Source organism: Schistocerca serialis, chromosome 5 (genome assembly GCF_023864345.2).
Source record: "Schistocerca serialis cubense isolate TAMUIC-IGC-003099 chromosome 5, iqSchSeri2.2, whole genome shotgun sequence".
Classification (NCBI taxonomy): domain Eukaryota; kingdom Metazoa; phylum Arthropoda; class Insecta; order Orthoptera; family Acrididae; genus Schistocerca; species Schistocerca serialis.
The window spans coordinates 312,924,894-312,950,123 of NC_064642.1; the positions used below are offsets into that span (position 1 = coordinate 312,924,894).

The 25,230-nt window shown below is 40.0% G+C and overlaps 1 protein-coding gene across 1 annotated transcript in view; it reads right to left on the bottom strand.

The window, feature by feature from the left end:
- Positions 1–517: 517 nt before the first annotated feature.
- Positions 518–25,230, bottom strand: part of LOC126480868 (roquin-1) — a 231,080-nt gene continuing 206,367 nt past the window's right edge. Inside the window, exon 18 of the mRNA XM_050104246.1 lies at positions 518–772. Within this exon, the coding sequence (XP_049960203.1) occupies positions 653–772 (120 nt within the window). The 3' untranslated portion in view covers positions 518–652. The remainder of the gene's footprint in view (positions 773–25,230) is intronic.

The window sequence follows — 25,230 nt, forward strand, 5'->3', positions numbered from 1 at the left end:
CATTTGGGTGCTCATCGAAAAAACTGACTGATTTTATATGTACCATGCTGTTCACATCCTTCCCTTACCATTCATTTTCATCCTGCAAGCCATTCTAAATATCCTAACTAGGTTGCTATCCTGTAGCACAATATTTCTTTTCTCTTAATTTTCAAACACAATGGTTCTACTTATTCGTTCCACCTCATCCATCCATTCACAGTACACAAATTTAAACTCTACTTCACATACTAGTGCTCTTCTGAAGCAATTATTATAATAATTTAAACATTTAATTCTACACTTCTGCTTTTGCCTCTGCCTGTCAGAAGAATGATAGCAAACATTTCCCCTCCTCAATGTTTCAGGTGATCATAAACAATATATATATATATATATATATTTATTTATTTATTTATATATTTAAGAGAGCTATAGTGTGTTGCTAATGCTGTTTTATAAACTGAACAACAGCAGCAGTCACTGCCTTACAGAACTAAAGCACGATCATTTTAAAAATAACTTTATTAGAAAACTTTATTTTTTCCATCAGCAACTGTAATATAATAATTTATATACGAATTTTCACTTTCAGGATATCCTGGTATTAATACAAGTCTGAACCCATTGGGTTGATAATAAATATCATCTCTGACAATGAGACTATTTAGATCTACTTTTTTCCTGACTCTTCTTCACTGGACCACCTCTTCTCCTGCTCCTCTAGCTCGTACTCCCAGCGCCGTTCAAGTTCGAGCATGTCATTTGCTATACCTGCTTCATATGTATCTTCCTGTGAATATAAGAAGGTTTGGCAAATTAAACATCCAAGTATACTGTATTTAAGTCACAATATACAGCAGTATCCACGTTAAAAAACAGCTCTAGAGAAAAACGAAATTGCACATCTCATTAAACTAAATGCCTAGTATTCCTTGACTGCAGGATTAATTTGTCATATGTAGTGTCAATTCACATCATACAAGGTTCTGGGAATAGCAATAGGTACTGCTATGAAGCGGTATAACCAAACAGACACAGTTGTTGGTGTTATGGTCTTCAGTCCAGAGACTGGTTTGATGCAGCTCTCCATGCTACTCTATCCTGTGCAAGCTTCATCATCTCCCAATACCTACTGCAACCTACATCCTTCTGAATCTGCTTAGTGTATTCATCTCTTGGTCTCCCTCTATGAGTTTTACGCTCCATGCTGCCCTCCAATACCAAATTGATGATCCTTGATGCCTCAGAACATGTCCTACCAACCGATTCCTTCTTCAGTCAAGTTGTGCCACAAACTCCTCTTCTCCCCAATTCTATTCAATACCTCCTCATTAGTTATGTGATCTACCCATTTAATCTTCAGGATTCTTCTGTAGCACCACATTTCGAAAGCTTAGGTAAAACTAATGGGGGACTATGACTCACAGGTAGGATATTGGGAAACTAGTTTCTCTACAATAGAGATGCGTATGGAACACTTGAACAGCTCGTACTTGAATATTGCTTAACTATATGGGACACATGCATCAGGTCAGACAAAAAGGGACACTGAGTGGGGTGGTGCAGACGATTAAAGTTTTGTCTGACTTATGACAGAGTGCAACATATATGTGGTAAATTTAGCTCTCAGATACTCAAATAAAGGCATTTTATGTCTCATGAGAATCTGATTAGAAAACATCAAAAATCATTCACAAATGTATAACACAGGATCTAAATGAAAATCAATAACAGTAAATTTATTTGACACACAAAACTTGGAAACACATCCAACAAAATACAAGGGAGCTGCTAAGGGATGCCTTGTTTTCACTCTAACAGATTTCTGGTGCTTAGTTACAGTACAATTCAAGATGCATTACAGAAAGTTCTGAATGTAGTTTCCTTTGTTTGTTGTTAAAACTAATACAAGTCAGAATGTACTGAATGAAATCTGATGAGCTTTTATAAAACTTCAAACAATGCACTTATATGGAATTTAACTGTAGCAAAGAAAAAAGTAACCCATAAAACTAATAAATTATGAACAGAGTTGATTGACAGCACTTACTTTAAGAAGCAAAACCTACAGTACTGCCAGAAGACACAGAGAAAAGTAAAAGGGATACACTACCTTGCCCACACTCAGTGATGAATTCAGGGAAAGTCGCCCCCCCCCCCCCCCCCCCAGAAATTCAGAAATTGGAAATCCCCCTGAGAAATTCATATCTATAGTTGTGGTGAAACATAGAAATTATCACCTGGTCTGTTAACTTGTACCGTTGTGACAAAATTTAAACTACGCCAGCTGCTGTTGCTAACAAAGTTTGGAGTCAACTATGGAGAAGTTGTAATGAGATGCAGTTTTTACAAGCAAAATGAATGTGTAACACAATAGGTGGTGGCTGGGTCCCTATAGTTTGGTTTCGTTGCTTATCGGTTCGGTTTGGAACACTTAGCGTCGAGTGTTCTGTTTTTATTATTATTATTATTATTATTATTGACAACACCAACAAATTAGCAGTTGCTGTATAATAAGTGTGCAGTAAAGCTAAGCGTTGCAAGGTGTGTTGGCAGCGCCGATTGTGGAATAAGTCAGCCTTTCCTCTCTCATGTCTTCCCTCACTGCACCTCCAATCAGCCTAACGTGTAAGCTAATCCCTTAGCTACGCAGCCCACCCTTGCTGCAAACTTTATTCTTATCTGACACTCGTATTTATACTTTATTTGCCCTTAGAATAAACCTGATGTCGCAGAACTTGTCCCCAGGTATTGCTACGGAATTGGAAGTAGCATCTGACATTATAAAAGATTGTTTTAATTTTTTTATTGCATTACTGGGAATATTTCCAAGATTTAATAACCATATAGATTTTTCCTAATCGATGAGTCCAAAGCTCAAACCAAATATCTGTGTACACTTGACAATGATTTTCGCAGTGTCAATGTGGATACACAATTTTTGCCTAAAGAAGCCATACATTCCACCATGAGTGGGATGTTTGGCAACGCTACTCTACAAGTATAATCTAAGCTTTCACTGTATAAAAACTCAATGCATTGTTGAAACTGTTGTAAGGTTGAAACAGTCAGTTGACAGGTTACTATGGAAGAGTGATGTGATTAGGTAGTGTACTGCATGCATACAAACTTTAAATTCTTTCTTTTCTAATAAAAGACAGTGTATTGCAAAAGACAAAGATGAGTGCGAGTCTACTGAAAGAAGTGCTAGTGATTGTGACGATGAATTGCATAGGTCTACCAAGTCTTCAGTTTCCCTTCCACAGTTTTCAAACGATAAATGTGCTATTTCTGGTCCATCCGCAAATTGCAATACTAAACAAAGTATTGAACGCGAGATTAAGTATCAGCAAAAATGGGAGTGTAAGTACAATTGGCTGTACTTTGATCACGAGCGGGGTGGGGCTTTCTGCAAATTGTGTGAAATGCATTTAAAAAACGATATCAAAGCTCTACAGAAAACAGGAGGAGTGTTAATTTCTGTACCTTTCACTAAATTTAGAAATGCTACCGGAAGCACAGGCAAATTAGAGAAGCACACCAAACCAGAAAAACATGCAAGAGCCGTTGCACTTGAAAATTGTAGATTACAGGGATTAAACGCTCTAATTCATACACAGATATTTAAACAAAATGTAAATGAAAAAGCTTTAAACCGCCAAGCATTGTCATCATTAATTCGAAGTCTGTATTTCCTTAGTAAGGAAGAAATACCCCACACAACAAAATATGAACCTGTAATTCGTAAGGTAGTACTGAAAAGCGACATTAATATTGAAAAGTGGTTAAAATTTCAGAGCGAAAGGTCCACATATCTTAGTAAGTATACTACGTCAGAATTGTTGACTTCTTTGGGAGAGTCTTTAGACTTTCAAGATGAAACACTTCTCCATGACAAGTATTTTCATTAATGGCAGACGAATCTACAAATGTTTCCAACCAAAGTGAACTGTTTTAGTAGTTCGATATGTTGTACTGTCTCCATCGTTTGCAGTGAAGGAAAGGTTGAGCTGAAAAGCAGTTCAGCTGAATCCATATTTACAGCAATTGATACTAAAGAAAACTTTCTTACTACAGATTATTATCTTGTTCTTTCAACGGTGCTGCTAATTTTAGTGGTTCTATCTCAGGAGCCCACGCTCGGTTGTCAGAGAGGAAGGGCCTTAAGCTGCCATACATTCACTGTAGAGCACATGTTTTGTCAACTGCTGCCACCAACTCTAGAAATAAACACCCCATTATAAAACACACATTACATGTCGTTAAAGATACTCACAAACTTTTTCATGGTTATTCCAAATGAGAAAATGCTTTGCATGAAATTCAGTGTGCTTTAGAGCAACCTGTTTTAAAAATACCCAAAGCTGTTGACATCCGATGGTTAAGCACCTATCGCACAGTTCATGCTATTTTCCTAACCTACTAGTCCATTATAATGGCATGTGAACATGTACACGAGGACGGCGCGGATTTAACAAGTTTAGCTGGAGGAATCTAGTTAGAAATGATGAATTCCAATTTCATTGTAGGTTTAGTGATTTTATACCATACATTAAATACAGTCTCAAACTTATGTAAAGGTTTGCAGAGACAATCACTTAAAATTTCACAAATCCCTCTGCTTGTTTCTGGAACTCTGAAACATTTAAGACACATTGACTGTCTTTATGACTGCGATGGAAATAGTGCAGAAAATGAAACTCTTAATAAAATTAAAAAAACTGCAGGAGGACGCAACAGAGGTTAAAGGTGTGCTATCCAAGAACATAGAAGAGCAGATTCAAGCTATGAAAAGCGCAAGGAAATTTGTTAAAAGTATTATTGATGAAATTGAGCAACGGTTCGATGACAAGGCAACAAAAGTGATAGAAGTAAGTGCACATTTTGAAAGTTTTAAAAATTTCTAGAGTTTAGTGAAAATGACTGTAAAGAACAGTGCTTGATTGTGGGACTTACAAACGTCGACGCTGTTATTGCGGACTTGCATTCTTTTAGGTACGTTGTAAGTAATAAATTAGACGATACATCTTCTGATGCTGCTTCTTTCATTCTGAGAGCCGACATTTGCTACGAAGCACTACGGACACTCGCTGAATGTGTACTGTGCATTCCCGATCCGACTTGCAGTGTGGAAAGGTCATTTAGTACAATGAACAGGGTGATGACAAAATTAAGGAATAGGATGGGTCAGGAAACGCTCCAAGCTTGTGTGAAGATTTCAACTGAAGGGAATGACAAGCCAACAGAAAGTTTTATTGATGACGTCATCAAGAGATATGCTGTAAAAAGGCCTCGACCTATTAGTTTGATGTAAATGTGAGTTTCTTTTGCATGCAATAAAATTATTTTATTATTTAATAAAATTAACTTAGGCTTAGCCTAACAGCTTAGTACTTAACCTACATATTATTTAATTACATACTAGCTATTCATGAAAAATTTTAATTATTAATAGCGCTGCTATGTCTCTAGAATGCTATCACTTAAATTTTAAGCCTACAACTTTGTCCCGCCCCCTGACAAGCTACATATGACTAACTACTAAATGACAATACTCACATTAGGTATGCTGTTGCGTGATCAGAATATTGACTATTGACTAGTCACGCTAGTAGAGAGGATATAAAATGTAGACTGGCAATGGCAAGGAAAGCGTTTCTGAAGAAGAAAAATTTGTTAACATCGAGTATAGATTTAAGTGTCAGGAAATCGTTGTTGAAAGTATTTGTATGGAGTGTAGCCATGTATGGAAGTGAAACGTGGACGATAACTAGTTTGGACAAGAAGAGAATAGAAGCTTTCGAAATGTGGTGCTACAGAAGAATGCTGAAGATTAGATGGGTAGATCACATAACTAATGAGGAGGTACTGAATAGAATTGGGGAGAAGAGGAGTTTGTGGCACAACTTGACGAGAAGAAGAGACCGATTGGTAGGACATGTTCTGAGGCATCAAGGGATCACCAATTGGAGGGCAGCGTGGAGGGTAAAAATCGTAGAGGGAGACCAAGAGATGAATACACTAAGCAGATTCAGAAAGATGTAGGTTGCAGTAAGTAATGGGAGATGAAGAAGCTTGCACATGATAGAGTAGCATGGAGAGCTGCACCAAACCAGTCTCAGGACTGAAGACCACAACAACAACATGCTATAGCATGCTCTACGATTTAAAAGCACTCAGACCTGGGCTGAGATTGCTGTGAGCATAGCTCTGACTAGGTTAAGCACTGTTCATGTGTCCTGCCAAACTATTGGTCCCTACCAAGCTAATGCACCATGGCCAGGGAGTTCAGATACCATGTGGGCACATGCACATTCTTAGGGTATTGGTATTCCATCCTATGTGGAAAAAATTTGGTAGTAGTTGACTGCAAGAACTTGGGAAATGGCTTTATTCTACATAAAATGCTCAGCTATCCTGTGACAAACTCTGCTGTTTTAAGTATTACTAAATGACAATAACATGGATGTGGGAAACACAACTACTTCTACTAATTTTATTGAAGGACTATAAATCACAGAATTTTAAGATCTGAAAAAATATTGGTGGAGTTGCAAAATCTCAAAAGTGGTACAAGCATGTATTACCGGAAGTCAATAATAATAATAATAATAAAAACTGAAATGGCCAAACAGAACTACAATCAGGATAGCTATTTTTACAAAGATACGGAATGGAGAGCAAATTCAAATGTAATCTTTGTTGTAAACGAGAAAATTAAAAACACTTATTAAATATTGAAGCAATCTCCGACATAATAGCAATGCTTATTTTAAAAATAAACACAAGGTATTACATGTGAATCCTACAAGCCTATGTACCAATGTGCATAGGTTTTAACGAGGAGGTAGAGGCTACGTACAAAGAATTACAGAAACTGATGTATGACAAATACACTACCAGATCACAATGGGGAACTTTAATGATAGAGTAGGACAAATATTGAAGACTGATTCATCAATGGGAAAAATTTTGGATTTGAAATCAATAATGACAGGTTATGAATTAGTAAAACATGCTGAAAACAAAATGATTTTGTTCTTAATACACTGTTCTATAAGAAAACAAAAATAAAATGACTGCAAGGATGAAACTGAACTAAAAATAACATCAACAGCGAAGAAACTTTACAGTATGTAATGATCTGAAACCACTTCAACAACAGAGGAAATTTTACACTCATTCGAAGATTTTTTAAAATGTGTATATAGTTCCAGAGCTGAATAATAAAAACAGATAGCGAATAACAGAAACCATACCATTCCACAAGTAATACAAGGTGTCTGGGTTTGAAGAACTGATAAGGCACTCTAAGTTTATGTCACATCAATACAAAACATTAAAGCTGGAGAAAACATAATCCTGAATCTGGATAACTGAATGGAGACCTGAACCTCCCTGAATTCAAGTCCAGTGTGCTAACCAATGTGTTAACTTACTCGGTAAGGCAAGTCCGTAGATCTATGAGCCTCCTCTCCAAAACGTACAAGATATTGACTAAATCATCATCAACCTCTTAAAAACAACCTGGATTATAATCAGGCAAAGTAATAAACTGTTTTAGAAGTGGATAATGTTCAATGGACGACTTGAAAGCTGTGAATGAAGTAGTAGAATAGATTATGCAATATGAATTGCCATTTTCACTGTGAACCATAGATTTTGAGAAATCTGTAACCAAGCCTCAACAAAATCTGTACGAACTGCCATTGACACACAAGGCAGTGACTCAACATATGTTGGTACACTGAGGAATACATTTGTCACTGCTACAGCTGTGGTAAAAGCAGAACTGAAAGAGGAGCCAGATTGTTTATCACCAACACTATTATTGGCAACCATAGAACAAGCTTTCAGATCCTTAAGCTGGAAAAACAAGGAATGAATGTTTGTTAATGGAACATACCACAGTCATCTTTGTTTTGTGATAGCAATGTACTGTTTGCCCCTAGCACAGACAAACATTAAGAACAAATAGAAGAACTTAAATGAGCAAGTTTGAAAGTGTACATGAATATCAATTATAATAAGACTAGCACAAAATTAACAATGAAGTCACAGAAGTGGCTGAGGAGTTTTTCTGTATTTAGGGCACGAAGAGAGCAAGCTTACATAGACTGAATAACAACAACAACAACAATAATAATAATAACAACAACAACAACAACAACAACAACAATAATAATAATAACAATAATAATGTGCAAATAATAATAATAATAATAATAATAATAATAACAAGAACAAAAAGGCTGCTGCAAAGGAGCACGAGGATGTAAAGAGCAACTGGTAATAGATGCAGAGGTGACATATCAAGCTAAAACTAAACAAAGGTCGCTACACTACGCATACATTGATTACCAAAAAGCTTTTGATAGTGTACCCCACTCATGGTTACTACAGATATTGGAAATATACAAAGTAGATCCTAAATTGATACAGTTCCTAAACATAGTAATGAAAAACTGGAAAACCACACTTAATATCCAAACAAATTCAGATAATATCACATCACAGCCAATACAGATTAAGTGTGGAATATACCAAGGAGACTCATTAAGTCCTTTCTGGTTCTGTCTTGCTCTGAACCCACTATCCAACATGCTAAATAATACAAATTATGGATATAATATTACTGGAACATACCCACACAAAATCACACATTTGCTATACATGGATGATCTAAAACTACTGGCAGCAACCAATCAACAACTCAACCAATTACTAAAGATAACAGAAGTATTCAGCAATGATATAAATATGGGTTTTGGAACAGACAAATGGAAGAAAAATAGTATAGTCAAGGGAAAACAAACTAAACAAGAAGATTACACATTGAATAACCACAGTGACTCCATAGAAGCGATGGAAAAAACAGATGCCTATAAATATCTAGGATACAGACAAAAAATAGGAATAGATAATACAAATATTAAAGAAGAACTAAAAGAAAAATATAGACAAAGACTAACAAAAATACTGAAAACAGAATTGACATCAAGAAACAAGACAAAAGCTATAAATACTTATGCTATACCAATATTGTCTTACTCATTTGGAGTAACACAGACCTAGAAGCACTCAATACACTTACACACTCACAATGCCACAAATGTAGAATACATCACATACATTCAGCAACAGAAAGATTCACATTAAGCAGAAAGTAAGGAGGAAGGGGATTCATCGACATAAAAAACCTACATTATGGACAGGTAGACAATTTAAGAAAATTCTTTCTAGAACGAGCAGAAACTAGCAAAATACACAAAGCAATCACTCATATAAATACATCAGCTACACCACTGCAATTTCATAACCACTTCTACAACCCTTTAGATCACATAACATCAACAGATACGAAGAAAGTAAATTGGAAAAAGAAAACACTACATGGCAAGCACCTGTATCATCTAACACAGCCACACATCGATCAAGACGCATCCAACACATGGCTAAGAAAAGGCAATATATACAGTGAGACGGAAGGATTCATGATTGCAATACAGGATCAAACAATAAACACCAGATATTACAGCAAGCATATTATTAAAGATCCCAATACCACAACAGATAAATGCAGACTTTGCAAACAGAAACAGTAGATCACATCACAAGTGGATGTACAATACTAGCAAATACAGAATACCCCAGAAGACATGACAATGTAGCAAAAATAATACATCAACAACTTGCCATACAACATAAACTAATAAAACAACACGTTCCCACATACAAGTATGCACCACAAAATGTACTGGAGAATGATGAATACAAATTATACTGGAACAGAACCATTATAACAGATAAAACAACAACACATAACAAACCTGACATCATACTCACCAATAAAAAGAAGAAATTAACACAATTAATCGAAATATCCATACCCAATACAACAAATATACAGAAGAAAACAGGAGAAAAAAATTGAAAAATACATCCAACTGGCTGAGGAAGTCAAGGACATGTGGCATCAGGATACAGTTGACGTTATACCAATTATACTATCAACTACAGGAGTCATACCACACAATATCCACCAGTACATCAGTGCAATACAGCTACATCCAAACGTATATATACAACTACAGAAATCTGTAATTATTGATACGTGTTCAATAACCTGAAAGTTCCTAAATACAATGTAACATATACCATACAGTTAAAAGGAAGTCACGCTTGATGAAGGTCCGCGTCACTTTCCATTTTTAACCAGACCTAAGGTCTGAGAAAAATAGAAATAATAATAATAATAATAATAATAATAGTAATAATAAGTGCAAGTAAAAATGACCTGCACTGCATTTAGTAGGTGGCATGTTCCTTAGGACTAAGCAATATGTCTGAAATATAAAGTTAACAACTTATCAGTTTTGACTTACAACAGCAAAATATGGATTAAAAATATGAAAACCATTCAGAAACTGAGGGTTTCATTCAGGAATGTTGAGGATCACTAGGACTGTGAGAAAAATGGATAAATACATCAGGTAAAAGAATGGTGTGAAAAGCGTAATTATTAATGTAATGAAAATGAAATGTAGGTGGTTGAAATTAACTGATTGAAACTTTTATACAGGCGAGTGGATGGTACATTGATCATGGAAGTTCTGTGCAAGATTCCACAATGTAAGTAAAGACCCACGGAACTCTCTAATGAATGTGGGTAGATGACATCAGAAAAAAATGCAAGCTATGGATTTGTATAACAGAAAAAATTAGAGGAGGCATAATCCAGTTGAGGATGTCAGACAGCTGATGAGGATGATGATGAACTACTGTTCAATTACACTATTAGTGATAAATCACTGGAAACAGTTACTAACAAAGTATTTAGGAGAAACCAATAGGAGTAATATAAAATGGGATAAATGCGTCAAACAAATTATAGGTACAGCAGATCCCAAGCTGATATCCATTAAGAAAAGCTTATGGAAAGTATTAGTGCATCTATGAAAGAAGTGGTTTACAGATCATTTGTTTGAGTGATTCTCAAGTACTGCTCATCAATCTAGGACCATTATCTAGCTGGATTAAGAGGGAGAGGGAGGGGGATGGAGAGAGAGAAAGAGGGGTGGGGAGGGGGTGGAGGAGGGGGGGAGAGGGGGGAGGGTGGGGAGGGAGAGAGAGAGGGGGAGGGAGGGGGTGGGGGAGAAAGAGAGAGGGTGGGGTGGGGAGGGCCAGAGAGGGGGGTGGGGCAGAGAGGGGGGAGGGGTGGGGAGGGAGAGAGATGGGGACGGGGAGAGGGGGTGGGGGAGGGAGAAAGAGGGGGTGGGGGGATGAAAGAAAGAGAAAGAGAGAGAGAGAGAGAGAGAGAGAGATGCAACAAAGAGTGGTACATTTTGTTGTGGGAAGATACATCACAGAGAGGTTTGCATAACTTTCAAGAAGAATGGGATAACATATTACTTCGTCCCACACATTTCTCACGAAATGACTACAACGATAAATTCAGTAGGTTTATCACAATCACTCTTCTCGGTGCACTATTGACAAAAGGAACAGGGAAGAGGGGAAAAGATAATGGTACCACAAATACCCTCTGGGACACAGTCTAGACATACTTTGCTGCTGTTATTCCTCTGGTCCTAGTCTTCACCAGCTTGTTTCCATCACTTGGTTTACAATCCCACCTCCTCCAGCGTCTCACTCGCCCTGTTTCTTTTCTATTCCAACTTAACTCACTCATGGGACTATTTTACTATCTCTTTCTCTTCCTTCTATTGCTGTGCCCTTGCCCCTGCACTCTTTAGCTTGTTCTTTCCCCTCTAAATTCTTCGCCAGAGACACCTATCCCCAAATGGCCTCTGTACACAGTTACTTTCACCTCCAACGACCCATCTTTCCTAATCTAATCCGCTCTTATTTTGTTGCTACTTTCCCTATTTCATGTCCTTTACAAGCCTCCCCCCCCCCCCCCCCCCCAACCACCACCACCGGTGTGTGTGTGTGTGTGTGTGTGTGTGTGTGTGTGTGTGTGTGTGTGTGTGTGAGAGAGAGAGAGAGAGAGAGAGCAAGGGGGAGGGAGGGGGGGGGGGTGTTGACTGTTGACAACATGTTTGCAGCTCCATTTGTGGATCTACAGAAATAATACTACAGTGGAATCTCACTGAATGAGCACCTCTCGTAACAAGCAATTCGCACTACTGAGCGAAACAAATCGTAAAAAGACTCGCTTAATGAGTGATCTTTTGCATAACAAGAGATGATGATTTAGTGTGACATCATCAGCCATTCGCATGCGGTGGAGGAAACATTCAACGATATGAACACATTTCACTGTCGGAAGCAGCATATGAACATCAATTTAGAACATACTGCAGTCTGCTTTCAGCACTCTTTCTGCTACCATCTAAGTGCAGCTTGTTATCACACTTTTTTCTAAACTCGTGTTCACACAGTAGTTTTTTTGTGTGCAAATTTTCATAACTTTCATAGAAATGTCCCCAAAGATAAAGCTACAAGAAGATGACCATAAGAGAAAGAAAATGACATTAGAACATTAGAAATTAAACGTATAGTCATCAAAAAATGCGAACATGGTGAGAGCATTGCTGATTTAGCATGCACATAGAATCGGTCTATATCAACTATGTGCACTATTCTCAAGAACAAGGAGAAGATTAAGGAGTCAGACGCCTTTCAAAGGCAGTGACAAGAGAATCTAAACAACAGTTTCGTATTCTGGACGATGCCAAAAGATTGCTCCTTACATGGCCAAATGAAAAGCAATTTCAAGGTGACAATATCAACAAGAATATCATTTGCGAGAAGGTGGGAATGATTTTTGCTGATCTCATTAAGACGATGCCAGGATCATCAGCATCCGAAGAAGTGTTTCAAAGAAAGCTGTGACTGGTTCGAGAAGTTTAAAGAGATGGGTGACACCTGATCTCTTTTTTGTGATGGGATCAATGAAGTCTTTGGTCCTTCGATGAAAAAGATGTTTGTTTGGGATGAATCTGCTACTTTATGTCTTGCTTGTTATAGACACCGCTACTGCCCTTTCTCCAAGCCTACAAGACCACCTCCTTGAAGAATTTCAATTCATCAAGATCCAATTTCTGCCTCCTAACACCACTCCATTACTCCAGCCTATGTACCAGGAGATTATTTCTAACTCTAAGAAGCTCTACGCTATACCACTCTTCAAGCATTGCTTTGAGTTGACTGAAGGTACCAATCTCACTCTCAAAGAGTTTTGGAAATATCACTTCAACATCATTTCCTGCGTCATGATGATTTAAAAAGCATGGAAAGTGGTTACCATGAGAACTCTCACTTTCGATTGGAAAAAGCTTTGGCCTGAGTGCGTTGTCAAATGTCACTCTGAGGCATATGAGTCAGTACCTGTGGAGCCTGTAGTCAACGAGATTGTGTCTTCGGCCACTAGAAGTAGATAACAATGACATTAATGAGTTTACAGATGATCACAGCCAAGAAATAACCACCAAAGAGCTTATGGAGTTGCAGTGTATTTCACAGCAGGAAGTTGTCAAGACGAGTTTGGAGGAGGACGAGGAGGAGGAGGAGGAGGCAGTGGTAAGAGCAAAACAGCAATCTTCTGGAGCAATAAGAGAAATGCTAAAAACACGGGAATCAATTTCATCGTACATTGAAAATCATCATCTCAATAAAGCAATGGCTACAGGCACTACAAATTTATTTGTTGATAATGCTCTGTCTAGAAACAAATGACTATAGATAGCTTCCCAGTAAAAAAGAATTAGTTATGTATCATGAATAATAGAAAGTACATAATATTGTACATGCAATATTCTTTGAATAAATACCATATTTAAGACAAAACTTTTAGTGCTTTTTCTGCATGGAAGCTATTATCGTATTTTACATTAATTTATATGGGATAAATTGTTTCCCTTAACGAGTGTGACACACTACAAGTAAGATTCTGGAACAAAGTAGCTTGTTATGCAAGGTTCCACTCTATACTGTAGAGTAAAGCTGCATCAATTGTGTCTCTTGATGCTGCTGCCTGGCTGGTGTGTGTAATGAACTTGGATGTGGTCAGGGGTGTGGAAACAGAAGGGGCACTGAGTGGGAATAAGTAGAAACAAGACAGGAAAGGGTTAGGAATGATAATGCTGGAGTTAACCAAGATGCTGCAAACAAGGGATATGGGTTACTGGAACAGAGAGAAAAGAAAATGCTGGAGAGTGCAGAAGAGGGAGCTGGGAAGGAGAAGAAAAGGAAGAAAAGACATGGGAGGTTAGATTTGCGACTGCTATGAGAACAAGATGGGAGGTGTGGAATTGGAGGGTATAATATGGGGGAGATGCAAACACAGACACACACACTAGGGCATAACTAAGAAACGTTTGTGCTAGTGGGGATAACTGAAATGAAACTGGTTTAGAAGCAGGTGTTAAAGTCAACCAGTCAGCACACACTGCAGCTGGGTGATCTATTCCGCTTCAGGGCACATTTTGTTAAAAGTATTTAAAAATTTGAAACAGTAGAGGAAATCAAAAAATATTTTATAGTTTACTGAAAAGCTGAAATCAGAAATACAAGAGATAAAGGAAATAGAATCACAAGAAGGAATCGTCATCAGAGACATAAAGACATAAAAGTAATAATAGAAGAGATGAAGATTTATTTTGAACAGTTGCTAAACAGAGAGAATAAGAAGACCATGGACTCAGAATCACTGGTCTACTTGAGGAAAAACAACCTGTTACCTGGACAGAAACAGAAAAAGCTCTGAAAGAAAGGAAAGGAACTGACCCATAGGAGAGGGTCACAAAGATGCTAGAAAAAGGCGAACTGGCAGGAATTTGAAGATTAATGTGAACTATCTTGAGTATACCAACTTACAAAGTAAGGACCACCTTTAAGTGATGAATCTAGGAATGTACTACAACCCTCTACATACCTCGCCCATATGGATCGCAAGGACAAGATTGGACTAATATCAGTTGTAATGCATCATATTATTATTATTTTCTTTTCTCCTTTGTTCTTTTCTTTATATACAATTTATTTGGTACCAGCAATACTATTGGTTTACAAACAAAACAAGTAGAGATCTGCTCTTCAATTTTTTAATTTTCTTATATTAATATGTTTGTCTCTATAAGTGGTAGCGGGTGGATGTATTATGAGTTCCACTGAGTTAATATTGTTAAAAAATGTGTATTCCAATTGTACTTTAAAAAGTGTTATAGAAAGTTATCGAGATAGCAAAGTTTATTCATACACTCACAATGACCATACCCGTGTGTTCATCATTCTGCGATGCGCTGAGAATCCTGTATCAATAGGATCGAAGCAGATAAGAACAATTTATGTGAGCAGAAGAGGGGCAATCCAGAACAGTATTGTCATACCAAGCTCTATGCATAATGATGGTAGCAAGAAAAAAGAAGTACGTAAATTTAAATACTGAATATATGTATTGAATACTGAGGGTATGCTGATATTAATGCCAGTTAAAGTTCACTCAGGATGTGTGTACATTCCAATGTTTTTTTCAATTATTCTTTCAAAATTTCCTTTTTCGAATTATTTAAGCAGCAATTATTAATCAATTTCCATTACCTATTATGTTTTATTCTCCCCTCCCTTTCCCACAACTATTCAATGGCGAATGTTCAAAAGACAGTGCCAAGCAGAATATGAACAGATCTTTCAATTGCTGAGATAAAATTTTTTTTGGGATAAATGATCCATTTTATCCTTACAAGAAACTACTGAGGCCTTTGTTGCATTTGTTACATGTCTGTGAGACTGGAACTATAAACAACTTGAAGGAGCAAATTAAAATTAAATACTGCCTACAAACGAGATGCGCTGGGAATGCTGATTTGAGCGGTAAAGGTAGGAAGCTGCTACGCTGTATGCTTATATGACCACGCTTGGTGCCGTCTCTCTCGCAGTAAATAATCTCTTTTTCCTTCCAATTAACATCCTTTATGGAAAGCGCATTTCTGAAGGAAAGACGAAAATTTGTGTAAAGTGAACATTAAAGGAAATAATTCATTCAAATTCTGTAAGATTAGAGACTAATCAGGTTCATTCACGAATATGCATATAAATCTGCTTTAATTGAAAAGTGCCGATACAAACAAAATTTCATCTTTAAATTTTTTTTCCTTTTCATAATTTTGTTAAATATTGCTCACAATGGAGCCAAAGGAAATGGCCATTGTTGAAAATTCATTACAAAATGTAATATGCCAACTCGTGAACTGGTCGATGGCTACCAAAACAACCAGGTTGGCACCCCACTATTAAAAAATGATGACACTAGTAGTATAACTAATCATGACGCCACTTTTATGACGCTCGATGAGACAATTTCTCAGGTCACACTGTGAAACATTTTTTTCAAGTAATGAAACTGATGCGTGCAACAGTGAAAACCCCTTTGATTATTTGCTCACAACATCTTGAACGCAAGAACAGGAAACTGTTTGAAAAAGCAATGTAAATACTAGTGACACCCACAATTTGACATAACTCATGCAACTAATAACACAACAGCTTAAGGGCGTAGCATAGAAGCTCACAAGGCGTCAGGAAAATATGCGACAACAGTTTACGTAACAAAATCAAGCATTTAACGATTTCAAGAACAGTATTAGTCAACAGTTCAGTGAGGTGAGCAATACTAAACGCACTGAGTTATCTGACAAATTATCCATGAAGTTGACAGAGCTCAGTAAACAACTAAGACAAGAAATAATTACCGACATGTCCCGAGATATAAATATGTTAACGGAAAAGGTAACATCCATATATTGTAAACAGGAACAACTTGCAGGTGAGTTGCAAAACCTTAGTGAAGCACATTCTCTAATTCAGGAGACGCAATCACAAGCGGCTGTGTCGGTAAAAAATGTGACGAACGCGGTCAGTGTCCAGCAAGACATATGCAAAAACCTACCTACAGAAATACACAAGTTGAGTCTAAGAGTAGATCAGTTAAGTTTAGAGTAAGAATTTGCCAAAAAAACAGATAAGCTTTGTGTGTATATAAAGGAAATAACTGAAAAGGCTGAAGATGGGATGCTGAATAAGGGCAGCACCCTTGCTGAAAAGGTAGTGTCAGAATACAAAATTTATGTAGATACTGTAGAAGCAGCTCTAAAGGAGAAAGAAAGTCAACTCCTAGCTAAAATAGACTCGGGTTTAAAGAAAGCAGAGGAGAGGTTATGAGGCAGTGTTGCGAAAACTACTGACATTCCAAAACAATGTATGACAGAAAGCAAACCTATGCTTTTACAGAAGTTAGATACCTTCACTGGTACCCACAATACGGAGATAGCCCATCGAAGTAAAACAGTGAAGGTTACACAATGCAACAACAATTGCTGGCAGCTGCACCTGTTGAGCAAGCGCAGTTGCCATGCACTACCCCACAAGCGAACATAAACATGCCTGTCACTGACAGCGTGGCGTGTTTGTCAACGTTACTTGCAGACGAGTGATTACTTAGGCATCGACAATTCCCTATATTTACTTCTGAAGGGAAAAGAATACACCCAGTGGTCTTTGTAAGAGCATTTCGTAATGTTTTACCTTGTACCTGGACCAAAGCCCAGAAAATTAGATTTGTTGTTGGGTACGCACAGGATGACGTTCTGCTATGAGCTACAGACATGGCAAAACGTTGCCACTATTATGATTTGTTGTTGGATACACACAGGGTGACATTCTGCTATGGTTTACAGACATGGCGGAACATTGCCACTATTATGAACAGTCAGAGAGCATTTCTGGACAAGTATTGGTCTGTGGCCGTACAAGAGAGGCTCATACTTGAAGTACTCAACCCAGCTCTGTTCAATACCAAGTATGGAAGCTTAAGGGGCTATTTTGAAAAAATATTTGAATAAAACCAGATACTGGACGAACCCGTTATCTCAAGTAGATGCACCGGAACTTTTAAAGAGCTGTCTTCCTGCATAGATTAGGTAAAAACTCATTACCATCCCGGAACACAACTCCGAATACTTTCTATCTGAACTGGACTCAATAGTTTTAATATACAAAGAGTGACCAGTACAATCCAAGCCCGACTTGAACTGGTAAGGGTAGGCCCCCGTTCTGTGACCTTGCGGGGTGGGGGGGGGGGGGGGGGGGGCGGCGGGGGCACGAGTTTGATCAACATTTGCATTATCAGATACGATCAAGGTAGGTATACCATCTAACCTGTATATATGTATAATAATATAATATTTAGGATGCTGGAAAACCACAATCCAGAATTTATGTTGTTAGTTGATTAGGAATATTTTTGTTTATGTTTTTTCTTATATGTAAAATGTGTAAATGATAAGGTAAGTGGATGTAACAGGGAAGAATTTTACTGTTGTGTGTCTAGATATGATGATACTAGAAACACAACACTTCGCCTTGCATGTAGCCCAGTTGTAAATGAATAAACGAACTTGTGAAACGCACAGTAGCGCACAATGCAGTACACAACTCGCTGTGACATTAGTGGTAACAAAGCGACGCAGCGTGTGCGTACTGGGGAGAAAGCTAGTTAACCAACCGCAAGCGCATGCACGCCAGACAGACACAGCTGAAAGTGTTGGAGCACCAAAATGAACAAGTCCTATGAGCTCTACAGCCTGCACCAGCATTTCTAAAGCTGCAAACGGAAAAAGAAAATTAATGGAGAGTCTATACTACAACTACGACTATCTACACAATACACACAAACAGAGGTAAGCTAAGTGATTATATATACTGTGAAATATTTACTAAAGTTACACTACTACGTACAATATATCTATATAGTTATAAATTTAAGTATTGAAAGTACACACACTAATTATAACTGAGGGACCAGAAAACTCTTGCTGCAGGTGAACAAGTGAGTAAAATATAAGTGGCAAACTGAATAAGAGGTCGTGCCAGGCTTATAATACGCTTTACCTTTCAGATTTACAGGGTAAGTAGAGACCCACACATGACATTAAATGAGTCTATGATAGCTCAACTGCACACTGAAGGAAATGAATACATGGTTGAATATATGAAAGAGGTATTAGTGACCACTAAGCCACTGTACACTTATCTATGAAGATTTAGTTTTAAGTTAGTATTAAGTTTTTTTTTTCTTCCGGGGAACGATGCATCGACACGTCCTAAAGTGCAGAAGGATTAATGGTTGTTGAGTGTTAGGTACCATATAAATATAAGAAAGGACCCCACCACAAGTAAATATAGTTGTAAGTTTATGATATGTATGAATGTGATAATGTGAAAATAGTTGCAGTACATCGCATATCACGATGCTGAACTAAGGTGGAGCACTACCAAATAATCAAGGGGTCAAAATTTAACTACTGTGAGCGTCGACTACTCATGAAAGTGTCCAACACCTGATTTGCATTGAAATTTTTATATACGTTTCTTATTTACATAAACACTATTTTTGCTGATTATACATAACATATAGTATTGAGGATACAACTGCATATACCTCAGCATATGAAATGGTTATCCTTTATACAATGAACATAACAAGTAAATACTGAGGTGGACTTTATATGTAAAAATAGGAATTTATTTTGTACCAGCAGTACTATCGGGTCACAAACAAAAGAAGTAGAAATATGCTCTTCAGTTTTTTAAATTTCTTTATATTCATCTGTTTGCCTCTGAAGTGATAGCAGTTGGACGTATTATGAGTTCCACCAAGTTAATATTGTTAAAAAATCAGTTTGTTTCTATAAGTGGTACTGAGCGGCAGCTTTATTTAATTTCCACTGCAGGCGTGGAAGTCTATCGACTGCTTTGTAAGTTGTTCCCGGAATCCCAGCCAGAAGCTTTAGACTATGACGTTGTTGTTAACAAGCTTGCTGAGTATTTCGAGTCGCGAGTTCATGTGGCAGCAGCCAGATTCAAGTTCTTCAGATTAAAGAAACTGCCACATCAATCTAATAAACAGTGGTTAACAGATTTACGGGGCCTCACCCGTCAGTGCCGATTTAATTGTGTGTGTGGAGCTCCCTACAGTGATGTCATGTTACGAGACGCTATTACTCAAAACATTGCAGATTCTCGTATTCGTGCTGCTATCTTAAAGTTGCCTGACCCGTCATTAGAGACTGTGATGAACATCATTGAAGTCCAAGATACTTTTGACTATGCTGAGTGTGAGTTAGATCAGCCATGTATTTCTCAAATTGCCTGTGCTAAGCAAGTCATGTCACGCCCGCGGCCCCACCAGCAGAGTCAGACTGTAAACACTAGCCGGCCGCGTCATGTTAAACACATTTGTCAGCCGCGTGTGCAAAATGATAGAGTTAAGTCTTGCCCTAAGTGTGTTCTTGTTCATCCTCGTGAACGTTGCACGTTAAGAAACGCGGTTTGTCACTTTTGTCAAAGGAAAGGACACATCCAGACTGTTTGTTTGTGTAAACGCAAGAACAATTCTAGTGCTGCCCAGCCCATGGATATTCATGTTCTTCAAAGCCAGCCCGCCCAGAAGGTCGCGTTTAAAGACTCTTCCACGGTTCGTGTGGGTAATAAACTTGTTCGCAATAAGCCACCCACCCAGCCCTCTGCTATGCGACCCAAGCGTAATTCAAACGCTGTACAAAGTAATGTACAGACTGCAAGTGAAGCGGGAGTTGTTGTTCCACCCGCCCAACCCACGAGTTGTCGTAAGCAGCGAACACGCGCTAAACGCGCTGATTTTGTGTCTTCCGCCTCCACTGCACCGATCCAGAGACAGTGTAATAAACTATTTGTGAAGCTACGCATCCAGGATAAGACCTTCAATTTTCAATTAGACGCTGGTGCGTCTGTGACTCTCATAAATAGTGCTACGTATGCGGCTATCGGCCGCCCTAAACTTTCAGCGGCAAAACATTCTTTGGCTACTTATAGTGGAGAACAAACTCCTGTGTTAGGTGTATGTAGCGTGCCAGCCACATTCCGTGGCAATACAAAAACAGTTTCATTCACAGTGCTCCGCGCTACAGACAGTGTAAACATTTTCGGATTAGACTGTTTTGACTTGTTTGGCCTGTCTATCCAAGACAATGTGTTGCAAATTAATTCTGTTGTTGTTCCTCAAGACAGCATAACCGATTTGTGTAAATGATACAGTGACATATTTAAAGACGAACTAGGTTGTGCTGCGAACTTTGCCGCTCATATTACATTAAAAGATAATGCTCAGCCTCGATTTTGTCGTGCTCGTCCAGTGCCTCACGCCCTCCGGGCACCTGTAGAAGATGAACTTCGTCGTTGGCAAAACAACGGTGTTATTCAACCCGTTTCAGCGAGCCAGTGGGCTTCTCCCTTAGTTATTATAAAGAAACCGTCTGGCAAGTTACGTTTGTGTGCTGATTTTAAGTCGACAGTTAATCCTCAGACTGTCATTGATTCTTTTCCTTTGCCTAGACCGGACGAGCTGATGGATAAGTTAGGGGAAGCTCGTTTCTTTTCCAAAATTGATCTCCGTGAAGCATATTTACAATTGCCCCTCGACGAGCAATCACAACAGTATTTTGTTATAAACACGTGGTTGGGGTTGTTCCGTTTTCTGCGTTTGCCTTTTGGTTGTGCGTCAGCTCCAGCTGTTTTTCAGCGTTTTTTGTCACAACTTCTGGCTAATGTGCCATCGTGTTGCAACTATTTAGACGATATTGTTGTGTCCGGTCGGACGCCTGCTGAACATTTCCGTAATTTGGAGTGTTTGTTTAAAGTGTTGTCTCAGGCAGGCCTACGTTGCAACATCGATAAATGTTCATTTTTCCTTACGGAGATGGAGTATCTGGGACATGTTATTAATGCTCAAGGCATTCATCCCTCCCAGTCACATTTAGCAGCTATTCGTGATTTGCCCGCCCCTCGCAATCTGCATGAATTGCAAGCAGTTCTTGGCAAATTGACGTATTATATTAGGTTTATACCTAATGCATCACAGATTGCTGCACCATTGCATCGTCTCCGCCGTAAGAATGTTCCGTTTGTGTGGTCAGCTGATTGCCAATCAGCCTTTCAGCAGCTTAAAGAGGCTTTATTGAATGATCGTTGTCTGGTCCATTACGACCCTAACAAGCCTCTGGTGTTCGCTTGTGATGCCTCTTCTTTCGGCCTCGGTGCTGTGTTGTCTCACCGGGTCGGTAACACCGAACGTCCTATTGCGTTCGCATCTAAATTGCTAAACAAAGCTCAGTGTAATTATAGCCAATTGGACAAGGAAGCGTTGGCTATTGTGTTCGGTGTCACAAAATTCCATCACTACCTCTATGGTAGACCATTCTATTTAGTCACAGATCACAAGCCCCTGACGTCACTGTTTCATCCGTCTAAACCAGTTCCTCAGCGGACAGCTCAGAGACTACAACGTTGGGCTCTTTTGTTATCACAATACCAGTATGAGATACTGTATCGCCCTACAGCTCAGCATGCAAACGCTGACGCGCTTTCTAGATTGCCGATTGCTGCGGATGATGTCTTCGATTCCTCTGAAGACTCTTGCCATCAGATTGACGCCGATGAGCATCAATCCCTCCGGGATTTTCCGATTGATTATTGTCAGGTGGCACGTGAGACAGCTACAGATCCTCATCTGAGTTTACTATTACGTTTTGTTCAACGTGGTTGGCCGTCCAAGGCAAAGGACATATCGGATCCTGTGGTTCGTCGCTATTATCCGCAACGTCATCTGTTGTCTGTTTCGCACGGAGTTTTGCTGTTACGCACCAAGAATGACCAGCTTCGTGTAGTGGTTCCCCAAGTGCTCCAATCCAAGGTCCTCGACTTGTTGCATCAAGGTCATTGGGGAGTGGTCCGCACCAAGCAACTTGCCCGCCGTCATTGTACATGGATCGGCATTGATAAGCAGATTACGCAGATGTCTACAGATTGTTTGACGTGTGCCGAACACCAAGCTGCTCCGCCTCAACGCTATTTTGAGTGAGCACGCCCTGCCGGTCCCTGGCAGCGAGTACATATTGATTTCGCTGGTCCATATTGGCATTCTCGTTGGCTCATCGTGATAGATGCATTTAGTAATTTTCCGTTTGTTGTGCCCATGCAGTCTACAACGTCTGCACAAACTACACAGGCGTTGACTTCAATTTTTTGTATTGGGGTCTTCCAGAAGTTTTAGTGTCTGACAATGGTCCACAATTTACCTCTGCTGAATTTGAAAGTTTTGTTCTGCCAATGGCATTCGCCATGTTCTTACTCCGCCATTCCACCCTCAATCTAATGGTGCAGCGGAACGTTTTGTACGCACATTCAAGGATCATATGGACCGCCTTCGTGCTACGCACTCTCGTCAGTAGGCCCTCATCACGTTCCTGTCGTCGTACCGGACCACGCCACGCGACGGCCCTTCGCCTGCAGAGCTTCTCCACGGCCGTCGTCATCGCACCCTACTACGGTTGTTGCACCCCCCGGATCGACCCGCCGCTTCTGAGCATCGCACGCGTTTTCAGCGCAACGACGCCGTTTTTTCAGAGTTTATCACGGTCGCCATCGTTGGGAACGTGGTACCGTGATAAGTGTCCAGGGTCGCGGTTTTTATACTGTTCAAGGTGCTACTGGGGTGCACAGGAGGCATCAGAACCAGTTGCGCCGCGCTGGCCGCCCGGATTCTGCCGCTCGTTCTTTGTCCACAGATTTGGTCTGCGGCGGGTTCCAGCCGCGCCTTCCGACTTCGCTGCCGCCCCCAGGGCAGCAGCAGCAGCCGTCGCCGCTACCACGCCGACAGCCCGTCCCATTGATGCCTCCCGCGCAGCTTCATCCGGGAGCGCCCCAGGTGGTCGCTCCGGCGCCTGCGGTCCCTCTTCAGTCGCCACCGCCTTCGGAGCTGATGGACGTCGACCCCTCAGCCGGGCCGCCGTCCCAAGCGGTGGCTGTGCAGCCTGTCCTGCAGCCGCTTTCCTTGGGCACCCCCAAGGAGTCGGACACCGCAGCGCCTTGTCCGGCGCCCACTCAGCAGCCGTCGACGCAGCGTCAGAAGACGCTGCCTCTCTTCGTGGGTCCCGACGCCCCGTCGCGTCCAGTACCAGAAGCTGCGCCCGTGGTCACAGGCGTGCACCCTGACCTCGGTTTTCAGTCGGTGTTTCCCGAGGCCCCGCGCGGCCAATGCTGGGGTGCGGACCGGGGACTGCCACCGACAACAGTCTCCGCCCCGGTCTCTTCTGCTACGCCTGCGGCCAGACCCCTACCCCGCCGTCGACGCTCGCCACGTCATTATTCAACGACGGTGCGGCGATTTGGGGGGGAGGAGTGTTATACCCTAGCCAGTAATGCCACCCGAGCCCGCTGCCAAAAAGGTTGGCAGCATCAAAGTCCGGACGCCGTCCGCATAATCAGCGCCAGCGAGACAGGAAATCGCCCCAAGTCTGCGCGCGCCACCGCTGGCTTCTGGTTTCTTAAGCGCTGGAGTCGCGAGCGCTAGGACAGTTCTGTATTCGCCGCTCAGTTGTATACTCGCCACCGAATTGTGTACTTGCTAGTCAGTTGTGTGTTCATCGCAGCAGAGTTGTTGTTTGTCGTCAGCCGACGCTGACCTAGCCGCTCCGACTCGAACTAGACAGATTTCTGTAGACACGGAGTTCAGTACTGTGTTTCTGTATCTTCGTTAATAAAGATAAGTACCGACTTTTATTTAATCAGAGTGTTTGGGTTTTCGTCTTTCTGTTCACTGTTCCAGCGGACCGGTCGGCCCGCTATTAAAAGTGTGGCGGTGACTTCGTAAGCCGTTTCTACAGCGAATTGCTTGTCGCTACGAACGCCGCCACAAAAGAAGCCAATAGGCAGTTTGTCAACAAGTGGCCACGAAAGCCTTAACAATTTTGTATTACAGAAAATTACTAGACATGTGGCAGAAATGGCTAACCAAACACATTAAATGATCTGAAAGGACTGTTAGTGAAGATGCTTTTCCACCAATGTAGAATGGTAAAAAGAAAAGGAATTTGTAACAGGATATCCAAATGCTGAAGCTGGAGAGTGGGGAATACTTAATATGAAGGAATTCCAGAATTGGAAAGATTTCAAGAAGCAAGTTAAAGAGAAACCATGGTCTCAGCGAGAACAACAGAAACTAACCCTAGAACTACTGTAACCAACACCACACAGTCCTGTCAGGGGTAAAGTTCCTACATGAACCAATGAGCGATAGCAATAATCAATAGGATGCCCACCTACGTACTGTAGAAAACGATTAGAAAGGAGTGATCAACAGTCAGTTCAATTTTAAGTTATTTGGAGCAATTGGATATCTTCAACAAAGCT